The following is a 15897-nucleotide window of genomic DNA, read 5'->3' as shown; positions in this document are numbered from 1 at the left end:
TGTATATCTTATAATTTTTGTTGAAAATCAGACATTTAAGAGAATATTATGTAACAAGTCTAAAAATCATTTGCTTCCCTGCTCCCTAAAGTTGATTGTTGTTTGTTTCAGTTCAGTTCAGTTGCTCAGTTGTGTCTGACTCTGCGACCCCAAGGACTGCAGCACGCCAGGCCTCCCTGTCCATGACCAGCTCCCGGAGTTTACTCAAACTCATGTCCATTGAGTCAGTGATGCATCCAGCCATCTCATCCTCTGTTGTCCCCTTCTCCTCCTGCCTTCAATTTTTCCCAGCATCGGGGTCTTTTCAAGTGAGTCAGTTCTTCGCATCAGGTGGCCAAAGTATTTGAGTTTCAGCTTCAGCATCAGTCCTTCCAATGAATATTCGGGACTGATTTCCTTCAGAATGGACTGGTTGGATCTCCTTGCAGTCCAAGGGACTCTCAAGAGTCTTCTCCAACACCACAGTTCAAAAGTGTTAATTCTTCGGCACTCAGCTTGCTAGTCCAACTCTCACATCCACACATGACTACTGGAAAAACCATAGCTTTGACTGGACAGACTTTTGTTGGCAAAGTAATGTCTCTGCTTTTTAATATGCTGTCTAGGTTGGTTATAACTATTCTTCCAAGAAGCAGATGTCTTTTAACTTCATGGCTGCAGTCACCACCTGCAGTGAGTTTTTGGAGCCCCAAAAACTAAAGTCAGCTACTGTTTCCACTGTTTCCCCATCTATTTGCCATGAAGTGATGGGGCCAGATGCCATGATCTTAGTTTTCTGAATGTTTAGTTTTAGGCCAACTTTTTCACTCTCCTCTTTTACTTTCATCAAGAGGTTCTTTAGTTCTTCTTCGCTTTCTGTCATAAGGGTGGTGTCATCTGCATATCTGAGGTGATTGATATTTCTCCCAGCAATCACGATGCCAGCTTGTGCTTCCAGCCTAGCATTTCTCATGATGTACTCTGCATATAAGTTAAATAAGCAGGATGACAATATACAGCCTTGACGTACTCCTTTCCCTATTTGGAACCAGCCTGTTGTTCCATGTCCAGTTCTAACTGTTGCTTCCTGACCTGTTTACAGATTTCTCAAGAGGCAGGTCATGTGGTCTGGTATTCCTATCTCTTTAAGAATTTTCCAGTTTCTTGTGATCCACTCAGTCAAAGGCTTTGCCATAGTCAATAAAGCAAAAGTAGACCTTTTTCTGGAACTCTTGCTTTTTTGATGATCCAATGGATGTTAGCAATCGGCTCTCTGGTTCTTCTACCTTTTCTAAATCCAGCTTGAACATCTGGAAGTTCATGGTTCATATACTGTTGAAGCCTGGCTTGAAGAATTTTGAGCATTACTTTACTAGCGTATGACATAAGTGCAGTTGAGCAGTAGATTGAGCATTCTTTGGCATCGCCTTTCTTTGGGGTTGGAGTGAAAACTGACCTTTTCCAGTCCTTTGGCCACTGCTGAGTTTTCCAAGTTTTCTGGCATATTGAGTATGCACTTTCACAGCATCATCTTTTAGGATTTGAAATAGCTCAACTGGAATTCCATCACCTCCACTAGCTTTGTTTGTAGTGATGCTTCCTAAGGCCCACTTGACTTTGCATTCCAGGATGTCTTGCTCTGGGTTGGTAATCACACCATTGTGATTATCTGGGTCGTGAAGATCTTTTTGTATAGTTATTCTGTGCATTCTTGCCACCTCTTCTTAATATCTTCTGCTTTTGTTAGGTCCATACCATTTCTGTCCTTTATTGAGCCCATCTTTGCATGAAAAATTCCCTTGGTTTTTCTGATTATCTTGAAGAGATCTCTAGTCTTTCCCATTCTATTGTTTTCCTCCATTTCTTTGCACTCATCACTGAGGAAGTCTTTGTTATCTCTCCTTGCTATTCTGTGGAACTCTGCATTTAAATGGTTATATCTTTCCTTCTCTCCTTTGCCTTTCGCTTCTCTTCTTTTCTCAGCTATTTGTAAGGCCGCCTCAGACAACCATTTTGCCTTTTTGCATTGCTTTTCCTTGGGGATGGTCTTGATCCCTGCTTCCTGTACCATGTCTCCAACCTCTGTTCATAGTTCTTCAGGCACTCTATCTATCAGATCTAGTCCCTTAAATCTATTTCTCACTTCCACTGCATAATCGTGAGGGATTTGATTTAGCTCATACCTGAATGGTCTAGTGGTTTTCCCTACTTTCTTCAATTTGAGTCTGAATTTGGCAATAAGGAGCTCATGATCTGAGCCACAGTGAGTTCCCAGTCTTGTTTTTGCTGACTCTATGGAGCTTCTCCATCTTTGGCTGCAAAGAATATAATCAGTCTGATTTCGGTGTTAACCATCTGGTGATGTCTATGTGTAGAGTCTTCTCTTGTGTTGTTGGAAGAGGGTGTTTGCTATGACCAGTGTGTTCTCTTGGCAAAACTCTATTAGCCTTTGCCCTGCTTCATTCTGTACTGCAAGGCCAAATTTGCCTGTTACTCCAGGTATTTCTTGACTTCCTACTTTTGGATTCCAGTCCCTTATAATCAAAAGGACATCTTTTTTGGGGTGTTAGTTCGAGAAGGTCTTATAGGTCTTTATAAAACCATTCAACTTCAGCTTCTTCAGCATTGCTGGTCAGGGTGTAGACTTGGATTACTGTGATATTGAATGGTTTGCTTTGGAAATGAACAGAGATCATTCTGTCGTTTTTGAGATTGCATCCAAGTACTACATTTCGGACTCTCTCATTGATTGTGATGGCTACTCCATTTCTTCTAAGGGTTTCTTGCCCACAGTGGTAAATATAATGGTCATCTGAGTTAAATTCACCCATTCCAGTCTATTTTAGTTCGCTGATTCCTAAAATGTCGATGTTCACTCTTGCCATCTCCTGTTTGACCACTTCCAATTTGCCTTGATTCATGGACCTATCATTCCAGGTTCCTATGCATTATTGCTTTTTACAGCATCAGACTTTACTTCCATCACCAGTCACATCCACAGCTGGGTGTTGATTTTGCTTTGGCTCCATGCCTTCATTCTTTCTGGAGTTATTTCTCCACTGATCTCCAGTAGCATACTGGGCACCTACTGACCTGGGGAGTTCATCTTTCAGTGTTCTATCTTTGTGCCTTTTCATACTGTTTATGGGGCTCTCAAGGCAAGAATACTGCAGTGGTTTGCCATTCCTTTCTCCAGTGGACCACGTTTTGTCAGAACTCTCCACTATGACCCATCTGTCTTGGGTGGCCCTACACGGCATGACTCATAGTTTCCTTGAGTTAGACAAGGCTGTGGTCCATGTGATCAGATTGGTTAGTTTCTTGTGATTGTGGTTTTCAGTCTGTCTGCCCTCTGATGGAGAAGGGTAAGAGGCTTATGGAAGCTGCCTGATGGGAGAGACTGACTGAGGGGGAAATTGAGTCTTGTTCTGATGTGCAGGGCCATGTTCAGTAAATCTTTAATCCAATTTTCTGTTGATGGTGGGGCTGTATTCCCTCCCTGTTATTTACCTGGCCCAAACTACGGCGAAGGTAGTAAAGATACGAGCTCCTTTAAAAGGTCCCATGCATGCACTGCTACACTCAGTGCCCCCAGCCCTGCAGCAGGCCACTACTAACCCATGCCTCTGCCAGAGACTCCTGGACACTTACAAGCAAATCTGGGTCAGTCTCTTGTGGGGTCACAGCTCCTTTCTCCTGGGTCCTGGTATGCACAAAGTTCTGTTTATGCCCACCAAGAGTTTATTTCCCAGTTCTGTGTAAGTTCTGGCAGCACTATGATGGGGTTAGTGGCGACCTCCTCCAAGAGGGCTTAGGCCATACCGAAGTCTGCTGCACCCAGAGCCCCTGCCCCTGCGGCAGTCTACTGCTGACCTGTACCTCCACAGGAGCCACTCAAACACAGTTCTGTCTCAGTCTCTGTGGGGTCTCTGGGTCCTGGGGTACGCAGAGTTTCTTTGAGCCCTCTGAGCATTTCTGGTGGGTATGGGGTTTGATTCTAGATGCAATTTAGCCCCTCCTACTGTCTTGCTGGAGCTTCTCCTTTGTTCTTGGACATTGTTTAGTGACTTTTTGAAACTAATTCTGTGAAGTCTATATTATTTGTTGTGTGTGCTTTCTGCTTAGTGGTCAACTAATGATTGAACTGAATTTTCCTTAAATGCCTTCTCCCAGTCTTTGTCAAGGGATTCTGTGTGCACTTTGGGTCACACCTTCAATGTTGAATCAGGCTGTTGACAACTCTTGACTTAACCTTTACATTCTGCTTGTACAGAGCTTCAAGGTCAGGTGGAGGTGAATGCTTAGGACTCTCTCAGGTCCTTACAGAACATAGCCCTACGCGAGCATGACCGTCTAGGTTCCCAGTATATCCTTGAGTTTTTCTAAGCACCTATGGACATCTCATTCCTTAGCTTTTCCTACCCAAGTTTTTTGGGTAGCCTGTTATTTGCCTTAACTGTCGAAGACTGCCTCAGGCAGCTATCAAATTAGTCAGTTACCTCTAATTGTCTTTGATAAGTGTTTCTGAGGATGGGGAGTAGGAGCATGCAAGACTTTTTGCATTAAGGAGCTCAGAATCAGGTCAAAGGTCAAAGACTGTTTCCAGTGGCTGTCAGGCTGCTGGTTTCACTGTGGTTGCAAGTTGTTGGTAGTGGGGATGGGAGGTCGAGAAAAGCCAAGTTAAAATACCACAAAGCTCATTGTTTTTCTTGAGTACATACTCCCTGTATTGCTACAAGCCTGTGGTTAATTTCCAGAGTTCTAACAGTTTGTGCCTGTTTGCTTTCGTGCTTTGATGGGGGACATTTTGGAGCTCCTTTCTCCACTGTTTCTGCTGACATTACTTCTGCTGTTCCTTTTGAGAAGACTTAATGCTTTTTCAAATTCCTGTTTCTTTGTGTCTGACCGGTTTTAAGTGAAGTTTAAGTTCTTCAGCTCTGTTGTGAAATTTCCTAATGATGTGACGTGAAGTGGCCTTTTTGTACCAATTGAGCTGGGACTTTTAGAATTTCCACTGTTTCCATGGTACTTTCTTCTTTTCTGTTTATCTTTCTGATAGTTATGTTTCAAAAATTCTGGGCTTCATGAAATGGCCCTCTAATTTATTCTTATCTTTTCCTCTTGTTTTTTATATCTTTAACTTTTCATTCTACTCTGAGATTTCTTGACCTTGAATTCCCAGCTCTTATTGGATTTTTATTTCTATTATTATAAATTTCCCAGGAACTGTTATTTTTATTATTTTTTCATAGCATTCTGTCCTGGTTTCCTCTTTCATCACTCTGAGGATAATAATACTAGTTGCTTTTTAAAAAATTAATATGCCTCAGCTCTCTCTACGAGTTCCTCTGAACTTTTTTCTATTTATCCCTCTTGGCTATTCATATAAAAGAATGAATCACAAATGAATATATGGCGGTATCATCTGTTAGCTGAAAAACTAATATGAATATATCACTTTTTTCCAGTCCAGTTGTTAATATGTGTCTATTTTTTGGTTAGTTATATGTCAGCTACTTGCCCATTAAGGTTTATTTGATTCAAAATAAGCCGCCTGTCTTCTGCTTTGGGATAACAGCTGTGCTACGGCATGGTCTTTCTCATACCTTTTTCTGCTTCTGTTTCATGTGCTTTAGCATACTGGCCTGCAGTTGCGTTCCATTACTTGTGGTCATCCATCACTGCATGGATCAGTATTCACTGAGCTCTTAGGCACTCAGAGACTCATTCTGTGCTGGTAGACAGGCTTTGCTAAGGGAGTCTGCCTGTTTGGTGTAAAGAAATGTTCATGATAACTCAGCAGTTACACTCCTAGATATATACCCCCAAAGCTTGAAAAGAGGTATTTAAACAATGAGTTTATTCATAGTAACATTATTCACAACAGCCAAGAGCTAAAAACAACCCAGATGTTCATCAACTGAATAATAGATCAACAAAAATGTGGTATATAGTGGAATATTATTTGCCCATAAAAGGAGTGAGGTATTGGCGCACGCTACAAGATGAATGCTGCAACATTAAAAATATATCAAGTAAAAAAAAACTAAACACAAAAGGCCACACATTATATATGATTCCTTTATATGAAGTGTCCAGAACAGACAAGTATATAAGGACAAGAAATACATTAGTGGTTACTTAGTGTAATCAATAAAGAGTCCAGGGTTTCTTTTTGAGGTAATGAAAATATTCTAAAATTGACTGGAGAAATGGTTGCACGTACCTATGAATGTAGGCATGCCTTGCCTTGTTTTACTTGGTTGCACTTTGCAGATACTGCGTTTTTTACAAACGGAAGGTTTGTGGCAACCCTGCATTGACCAAATCTGTCAGTGTCCTTTTAACCAACAGCATTTGCTCACTTCATTTCTCTGTGTCACATTTTGGCGAGTCTTACAATATTTCAAACTTTCTCATTATCATGTTTGTTATAGTGATCAATGACCTTTGATATTATTCTAATTGGTTTTTTGGTTTTTATTTTTAAATTAATGGATATATACCTTTTTTAGGCCTAATGCTTTGCACACTTAATAGACTACAGTATAAATGTAAACATAATATTTATAGGCACTGGGAAACCAAAAAATTCAAGTGAATAGCTTTGTTGCAATATTTGCTTTTTTGTGGTGTCTGGAACTGAACTTTCAATATCTCAGAAGTATGCCTGTTTGTTAAAAAGCCACGAGTTGTACACTTTTTTGAAAATTTCATTGTTTATTTATATTTATTTGGCTGTGCTGGGTCTTAATTGCAGCACATGGTATGCAAACTGCTAGCTTCGGCATATGGGATCTAGTTCCCTGGCCAGGGATTGAACCCAGGCCCCCTGTATTGGGAGCATAGAGTCTTAGTCACTGGCCCACCAGGGAAGCTCCTGAGTTGTACACTTTAAATGGGTGGATAGTATGGTATGTGAATTATATTTTCATCAAGCTGTTTTAAAAAAGCAAAGCTCATAAGGGTCTTGAACAGACTGTTCCAGAAGTGTTTGTAAATGGTCTTAGCTGTGTTAGGCTCTGCCTCTTCAAATCCAAATTGTATGACTGCATCTATCCTTGTTAGCTCTTTATATAGAGCTTTGAACCCCATCACTTACTGTAGACTTTCAGGATCAAGGCCTGGAATTTTTTTCCCCATTCTTTTCGCTGTTCAAATTACTGACATTTTTAACTTATTATCCCTCTGCTAAGTTAGAATTTTTTTTCTAACTTACAAGTCTAACTGCTCTTTCAGACTTGGTGTTTGGTCCAATTGCAGTGAGTGACAAAAGTATTATAGCCACATATCTGGCTATAAAACTTACACATCTTGGTTCATTCACTGTTGGAAATTTTTTTTTTTACATACCTGACCTTGAAAAAGCTGTTGTATAAGAAACTTTGGGAGCTATGGGTGAGTCCAAGGTTCGTAAATTTCCTGCCTTCAGAACTGTCATCAAGTTAGTAATGATTCATTTCCCTTGGACCTGAAAATCCACATACATTAGCCAGGGAGCGTAGTGTTATAAGAAACAGGACATTAGGGATGGCAGGTCTCGGTTGGGTGACATTGAGGAGTGGTGGTTTCATGCACCGAGGAGAAAACTTTAAAAGTAATTGGCAAACTTCTCTTCCTCCGCCTTCCTGTTGACATGACTCCACACCACCCTCCACTTTTACAATCTCTTTCCTTTCCCTTGGCATAGTCTTGTATTTCTATGATTCTCACATTTTTCTTCAAATAGTCTTCAGAGATTTTAAAATTTCCACATTTCTTTTACAATATATTTATTATCAGAGTGCCGTTCTTGTCTTGAAGATACACAGACCAAATGTCTGTCTGTCTCTCCATTATTCCCTCCTTCCTTTTCCACGAAGAACTCAGGTTCTCTGGTATAATATCTGTTAACAAGTTTCGTGAAAACACTTTTGACCACTTTAAAAACTGGCCCCAGGTTTGGTTGCAATGTAGTATTACATTTTTGGCTACAGCGCAAAAGCAGTTACCTTTATCATTCTTTAACTATGCTCCTATGGCTTAGATGACCCCTTTACTTCTAACGAGGTAACACTTTTCAAAGGTGCCTCTGGCCTTTCTGTTCCACTCTGCTTTTATCCTTCTGTCCCATGGCTGGAAATCACTTCTTGTGTCGTATCTGCTAGATTGCTGTACTGCTTCTGGCCAGAAGGTTAAGGAAAATCACGAAATATTTATTGAACTGTGCCTTCTTATCTTAGTATCTATTCTAATTTGTTTTTTACTTAATATTTGTAGAACCACGCTTCTGATTCATGTTACCAGTAAATATGTAGCAGAGCATTAAATTGAAGGATGAATAATTAACAAATTGATACATTTCAGAAAATACCCAGAGCCCTTTATTCATCTCACTAAAATAAATCTCTTCACAGGGCTTTGAATTCATAGCCAAGAACAATTTCAAGCATAATGCTACATACAAGTTCCTAATGTTCTTGTATATTTTTATACTGCAATTATCTAATTATAGACATATCAGAGGCAAGTCTTCAAATGGCATTTCAAAGCAGATTTTTATTTAAAAAATTAAAATATCTGTGAATTTCTATTGTGAGAGTAATATATGTGTGTGTGTATACACACACACACAGAGTTTTTTTGACTCAACTGACATGAGTTTGAGCAAGCTCCGGGAGTTGATGATGGACAGGGAAGCCTGGTGTGCTGTAGTCAGTGGGGTTGCAAAGAGTTGGACATGACTGAGCAAGTGACTGAGCAGAAATGAAAGTTTTTGAGACTATAAAAACTCAACTATATGTTGTTAGTGAGCAACTAACACTATAAGCCATTCAAATTGACTTTTTATTACATATAATTCAGTATGGTTTTTATCTATATATCAATATGTTAAAAGCAGGTTTGTTTGAATATCACAATCATGTGAATATTATAGATAGTAGAATCAATTTAGATTTTGTGACTAGAGGAAATGGCTATAGTAGATTAGAAGATAAAGCTATACAATGTGTTGTTGCTGTTCGGTTGCAAAGTCGTGTCCAACACTTTGTGATCCCATGAACTGCAGCATGCCAGGCTTCTCTGTCCTCCACTGTCTTCTGGAGTTTGCTCAAGTTCATGTTCATTGAGCTGGTGATGCCATCCAACCATCTCATCATCTGCCACCCCCTTCTCCTGCCCTCAGTCTTTCCGAGCACTCATCTCTCTTTCTGAGTTGACTCTTTGCCTCAGGTGGCCAAAGTATTGGAGCTTCAGCATCAGTCCTTCCAGTGAATATTCAGGGTTGATTTCCTTTAGGAGTGATTGGCTTGATCTCCTTGCAGTCCAAGAGACTCCAAGACAAGCTAGGGAAATATGTTACATGTTAATTGAAGGAAAACATAATGAAGACAATCTGTAAATAAATTACCAAATTCAGTATAGCGTATGATTTGAGTTGGAAAAGGACATAAGAACAATACAAAGAACTATGTCCTTTATAACTCACCAGAAAGTTGTCTAGGAGACTATGCTGTGGAATTACTTGTGGATGAGACTCTTAAAACACAATGAAATGGTTCTAGTTTTTCCTCCCTGAAAATGAAAATTATACTTTTTTACCATAATAGAAGTAATTGTGGAAAAAAATTAAGAAACTAAAGCCCCCAAAGAAGAAAATCACTTATAATTCCATTGAAATAGAATTATATTTCATTATAGACTTCTGTAATTTTTATGGAATTAGAATGTTATAAATGTTTCTCCATTTTTTTGCTGCTTAACAATATTTTATGAACATCCCATGCCAGTACATACAGTTCTATGTAATATTTAATGGCAAAATAGTATTCTGTTTTAGAATGTATATTAGTTTACTTAAATAGCCCCGTTTAGGTGATAATCCAGTTTTAGCTGTTCTACACAGTGCTGTGATGGATATTCTCATACATACTTTGCATGCTTTTCTCATAATTTTCTTAAGATAAGCATTGTTGGGTCAAAGGGTACATGCATGTTTAATCAGGTTGCCAAACTGCCTGCCAGAGAGGAATTACAAATTTGTTGTTGGTGGCTCAGAGGTTAAAGCGTCTGCCTGGATTGCAGGAGACCCGGGTTCAATCCCTGTCGGGAAGATCCCCTGGAGAAGGAAATGGCAACCCACTCCAGTACTCTTGCCTGGAGAATCCCATGGAGGGAGGAGCCTGGTCCATGGGGTCGCAAAGAGTTGGACTCAACTGAGCGACTTCACTTTCCCTTTCAAGATAAGCTAGACCTGTTCCCCGTCATGTGCTGCGGCATTAGTGTGACTGCAGTAATTCACAAAACCGCAGCATTGAAAGCAGGCTTCGCAGGGGTCTCGGTGGTGGAGCACCCGCCTGCCAACGCAGGAGTCAAAAGAGATGCGGGTTTGATCCCTGGGCTGGGAACATCCCCTGGAGAAGGAAACGGTGACCCACTGCAGTACTCTTACCCAGAGAGGCCCATGGACAGGGGAGCCTGGCAAGCTACAGTCCACGGGGTTGCAAAAGAGTCAAACATGATTTAGTCACTAAACAACAGCGCTGAAACTCTGTATCGCCGGGGAGTTCTTTATATCTTACAATTCTGTGTAGTAGAGGGGTTAAGTCCGGCAGTGGGGGAAATGTTTATGTTTGTGACTTGAATCTCATGGTATTCATTTTGAAAAGCAGGGCTCGTCAGCCACAGTTAAATGATGACACAGCGTGCGTGGGTATTTTGCTGTTTCTGGGACTTGGTCACAGGGCATAATCCTTTCTGTCCCTAGATGAGTGACCGCGGAGGTGGTGTTCCTCTGAGGAAAATCGACCGACTCTTTAACTACATGTACTCCACTGCACCCCGGCCTCGTGTCGAGACATCCCGAGCAGTGCCCCTGGTATGTGATCAAAACACCGTGAAGTGGGTTTTTTTGACTCGCCAAAAAAGAGGTTACCACATAAATCAGTTAAGCCATTGTGTGGGGTTCACAAACAGGATGAGGGAAAGCTATTAGAGAAAAACAACAACACTTTCCCCTAAATTTATAGTTTTTGAAATGCTTTTTTTAAAAAATGATGAGTTTGAGAGTTCTTATTGCCAAGCTTGATAGTGGTGTGTCAGTAGTTATCATGTGGTAAACCACATTTTGATATACTGTTATTAATGTGAAGTCTAAATTACCAGCTTTACTAGTATTTGGTCAACACTGATTTAATCTTTAGTAATTTTTTTCCCCCTCAAGTACTTGTAATTAGAAAGACTACATATTTGAGGCTCAGAGGTAATACTAGAGTTCTAATTAATTTAATTGCCTGTGGCTCAAATAACAGTTGTGTTGATGGCTTAAAAAAAAAAAATCAGTCACCTCTTTACAGGTTAATAAGATTAGCTTTTGAATGGACTCAGTCCTGGTCCTCCAACCCCCAAAAAAGTGCTTTGCCAAATCTCTCACCCAAAACTCTTGTTGTTCCAGGCTTTGACGGTTCTCTGGCATATACCCTGGAGTTATTTTGTAACATGATGAAAAACAGTCTAAGATGGGTTTATTTTAGACTCTTTCCTAGGAAGTCACTGAGAAGACTTCATTCAAACTGCACAGCACTTTCTAGTTAAACAGCAGAGATTCTGTAGCTACAGCTGCAATACGGTTCATGTCTTACCAAACCTTTTAAATGACTGCTCTAGTTGAGATATGGGTAGGCATCCATGTGCCCGAGGACAGAGAAGGTCAAATAAACATGAGTATCTTCTTAGATTCCAGTTTTATTCTAAGTGGAGAAAAGGGACATGCACCTTTTGTAGTAAACACATATTTTAGAATTTTTGGGGAGAGCAGCATAGTGTACTTGTCCAGACTCTAAATTTAAACTGTTTGCTCCATTCTCAGCTCTACCACATCCTAGCTGTTCAGCCTTGGGAATATTATTGACCCTTCAGTACCACAATTTCCTCAGCCTTAAAGATTGAATTACTGTGAAGATTGAGTTAATATATGTCAACACATTTTTTAATAGTACCTGGCACGTAGTAAATGCTGTGTAAGAGTTGTTGTTTAGGATGCAAGATGTATGTGGATTTTTAAGAAAAACAGGAGGATTGACATGACGGAGGCTGCCCACACAGCTACACAGCCTTCCCGAGGGTCAGCTTGTGGTTGAGCTTTCACAGAGCTTCCTTCCTGCTGTTACGACCCCTTTGTAAGGGGACCAGTAAGCAAGCACTGGGGCAGCCATCCGGTCATGCTGATTACTGGGAGCTGCCTTCATGTGGGTGCCTTCAGTGCGCGTCTGCAGGAGCGGAATGTCTCCATGCCGTGAGCCGTGCAGAGAGGACTACCCCCGTTTCCCTCTTCCTCGTCAGTTACCCAGCTTTGCTCTTTCCAAGTCTCTGACCGGCCAGCCCGTTTGCCGCTGCCCATGGGCCATGTAGGTGGGCCACTTCGAGTTCCACCCACTGGTAGGATTTGCTTTCACTCCTGTCTTTTGGGCCTGGCCCCGAGAGAGGCTGTAGTGACAGGGCAGTCCACTTTTGGCTGGTGTGGGACACAGTGCAGACCCAGCATTGGGCCAAGCCCACCGTGTTAGTTAGCGTTAGTTAAACGAAAGTTAGTTTCTCTAACTACTTACAGGGAAGCCTGAGGGGTCCACAGGCGTGTGGCTGAGGGAGAGGCAGTGATGAAGTAGACTGGGTACTACGGGATCCTGAGCCATCTGCTCGTGCAGAAATGGAACCGGTTAAAGTACCTGTCAGAGTCTCACTTGGAAAGAGAGAGTTCAAATTATGATACTTCATGGAAGGCTTATCTATAAAGAGACAAATTATAGAAAGAGGGATGGCATAGTACGGAATCCAGGCTAGCAGCAGCAGAGCTGTCACCACCTGACTCAGGGAGGAGAAGTCAGCAGAACCCGGAAAGGAGCGTTAGAGAGCAGCTGCTTACTCCCCAGGGCCTAGCCCGCCCAGGAGCAGGGGATGACGACCCTGAATGGCTCCCTGCAGACTCCTGCTGGCCTCCCCTTCGGCTAGACACAGAAGTAGAGGGCACAGAAGCCCGCTCACATCAACTCAGGCCAGCCTCCCAGGACAAGGGGAAATGTGGAGAATGGGTAGTTTATTTGGACGGGCAAACAGAAACTCTGGTTTAAAAAGTCAAGTAAAAAATGGTGGCGGTAGATAAGGCCAGAGCCTGGATTTGTTACTAGCATCAATTCCTGAATCACATACCCTCTTCACTAAACTATTCTATGAAATGTCATTAAACACCTGAGTTGGTGATAAAAAATACTTTGTTTTTTTACACTTATCCAAATGTTCTGCTTCATATTAATGAATTGATAGGATTTATCCAGGTAAAGGCCATTCCAGATACCGGGAACAGAATGAGAAAAGACACAGCTGTGAAAAATAACCTGATGTGCTTGAGGAACTTAGGAGCAGGAGGTCTACTTCAGCTGGACTGGGAAGTGGGAGGCACAGACCTGATTTTGTTAAATCTTGAAAGTGCTCTTTTAGAAGCTTGGATTTTTATCCCAAGGCAATGGGTTGGAGATGGTGAAGGTCGGTGGGTGTTGGGGTGCTTTGAAGATTTCTAAGTGCGGGAGATGACGTGTCAGTGAGTATTAAGAGAGTCAACCTATTAGGGATCTCTCCAGGTTCAGGACTCAGGCTGGAATTAATGGTATGAAGTCGTGAGATGCATCTGAGGTTGCTACCAGGTCTTTCTACTCTTGCTCCTGAAAGAGAGAACATGTTTTAAATGATAACGCCGAAAGCAGTATAGGGATACTCTGGAGCAGGCCAGTAAAGAGGAGAGAAGCATGCTTTTTCTAGACACCCACAGGTTGTTTTATAGGAAAAAGAGGAATTTCAAATGACCAGAGGGAAGCCATCTAATACAGTGCTCGACTAGGCTGCAGCTTGATCACTTTCCCTACTCAAGTATTAACAAATCTTTTAGGTGCAGGCTCTGATAGCCCTGGGATACTCCAGTACCATTTATTTTAATTAGAAAAGTATTTCAGTGTGTGGCTTTCTGAATAAAATTTCATTTTTTCTCAAACAGGCTGGTTTTGGTTATGGATTGCCCATATCACGCCTTTATGCGCAGTATTTCCAAGGAGACCTAAAGCTCTATTCCCTAGAGGGCTATGGGACAGATGCAGTCATTTACATTAAGGTAAAGACCATAGTCTTTTGTACTTAATGGTACTTCTGGGGCTTTTTGATTGTAAGATACCAGTATTTAACTGTAATGAGACTTTCTTCTACTTCATGCTATTAAAATACAAACAGATGTGTTTTCTCTCCTTTTTTTTTTAACAAGGATCTCATCTGTTTTGACAAATGATCTCTTTGTAGGAAAGAAATGCTCTTACCCATAGTGATCAGGACTATGATTGTTAGTAGAAGAAAAATTGGGTTAAAGTGGGCAGTCAAAAAGTTATGTTAAAATTAAATTTGTAATTTAAGATGCGTGAATGGACGTTGACTGACCAGTCTTTGATATACTTGCTAAGGCCTTTCATTTGCATGTGGCTCTTCAGATTGAAATTTTAATTGTCTTTCTTACAGAAGCTATACTTACAGTACATTGTTTTGGTTTCTTTAATCAAAGAAACAGCCAAGTGCATAATCATTACTGATTTTTATGCAGTTCCTTACAGTTGTCTTCTCTTTTTTGACAGCAGTTTTTATATAACTTTCCTTCACGAGTCTTTATGAAACGTCATCTTAGTTGTCAGAGAACCTTCCCCCAATGCCACCCCTACATTTTCGTGTGCTTTGTTAAAAGCAATATTTAGATTAAATTACAGTGACAGATTTAAATATATTAACAAATTTAGGAACAATTACAGGTGACCCTTGGTAGGCATATAGCTCACCTGGTGGAAGCAGACTTACCTGGGATGTTCCATGTGTTTATCTGACACAGCAGTGTATGTTACAGGGATAGAAAGCCCTCAGCCCCACCAGTGTGCTGGATTGGTTCAGCCGCAGGCTGGTGGTAGGTACCTCCATTTTTAGTGACTCTAGTCACTCTTATCGTGGCCACTAGATGGCACCTATTTGATAGGAAATGCTGAAGACTTTACATTAGAAAAAGTAAATTTGTCTGAAAATGTTAAGTTCTTTGAAGATAAAAGTTTTCTTTCTTAACCATCTCAGTTGTGAGGAACTTAAAAATAGTGCCTTCATGTTGCCCTTTTTATCATCAAATATAATGTTTTTATTTGCTTTGTTATAGATCAAGGGGTTATGGCAGTTCTGGCATTAAAAAATATAAGTATAGGTGAAAGATTTTTAGCTCCATTTTGGAAAAAAAATAGAATACAGGAGGTCTTACAGAATAATTAAAAATAAAGTCCTTCCTTATCATTATTGGAATTACATTTCTAGTTTAATATTTTCTGCATCTTAGGGAATACCTTTTGCTTATAGTTGAAATCTTAACAACATATCCTAGTTTGAAGATAATGAGGAATGTAGTTTATCCCAGTGATACACAGGAAGCCAGAATAGAACAGTGACTTAATGGCGATAATGTTGGAAACATGAAATTACAGTCTGCCCTCCATATCCCTGAGTTCTGCATCCATAGATCCAAGCATGAATCAAAAATATTTGAAGAAAAAAAACCCAGAATGTTGCAAAAAGCAAAACTTGATTTTCTTGCACATCAGCAACTATTTACATAATATTTATTGTATTCTTATGGCATTTACATTGTATTAGCTATTGTAGTTAATCTTGAGATGATTTAAAGTGTGCAGGAGGATGTGTGTAGATGATAAGCAGATACTGCAGCATTTTATATAAGGGACTTGAGTATCGGCAGATTTTGGTGTTCATGTGGGGTTGGGAGTGATACTGAGGGTCAGCTCCGCATGATGTGGAAATCACATATGCTATAACTAAAATTGGTGCCTTTAATGGTAGGAAAAGACACAGGCTCAAACT

At 40.6% G+C, this 15897-nt stretch overlaps 1 protein-coding gene and 1 long non-coding RNA gene across 3 annotated transcripts in view; one reads left to right on the top strand and one right to left on the bottom strand.

Moving 5' to 3' along the window:
• The window catches only part of PDK1 (pyruvate dehydrogenase kinase 1), a 46478-nt gene that overhangs the window by 27440 nt on the left and 3141 nt on the right, over positions 1 to 15897 (top strand). For both annotated transcript variants that reach the window (XM_004004588.5, XM_042243717.1), the window contains 2 exons: positions 10727 to 10837; positions 14003 to 14116. In XM_004004588.5, the coding sequence (XP_004004637.3) occupies positions 10727 to 10837; positions 14003 to 14116 (225 nt within the window). The remainder of the gene's footprint in view (positions 1 to 10726; positions 10838 to 14002; positions 14117 to 15897) is intronic.
• On the bottom strand, positions 8344 to 14008 carry LOC121818705 (uncharacterized). The gene is made up of 3 exons (XR_006058742.2): positions 12567 to 14008; positions 9449 to 9534; positions 8344 to 9305 (listed from the first exon to the last, which is right to left on the bottom strand). It is a non-coding gene; the product is annotated as an uncharacterized LOC121818705 (long non-coding RNA).

Source organism: Ovis aries, chromosome 2 (genome assembly GCF_016772045.2).
Source record: "Ovis aries strain OAR_USU_Benz2616 breed Rambouillet chromosome 2, ARS-UI_Ramb_v3.0, whole genome shotgun sequence".
NCBI lineage: Eukaryota > Metazoa > Chordata > Mammalia > Artiodactyla > Bovidae > Ovis > Ovis aries.
Note: the sequence above shows the minus strand (reverse complement) of the source record. Positions and strands in the feature narration are given on the sequence as shown.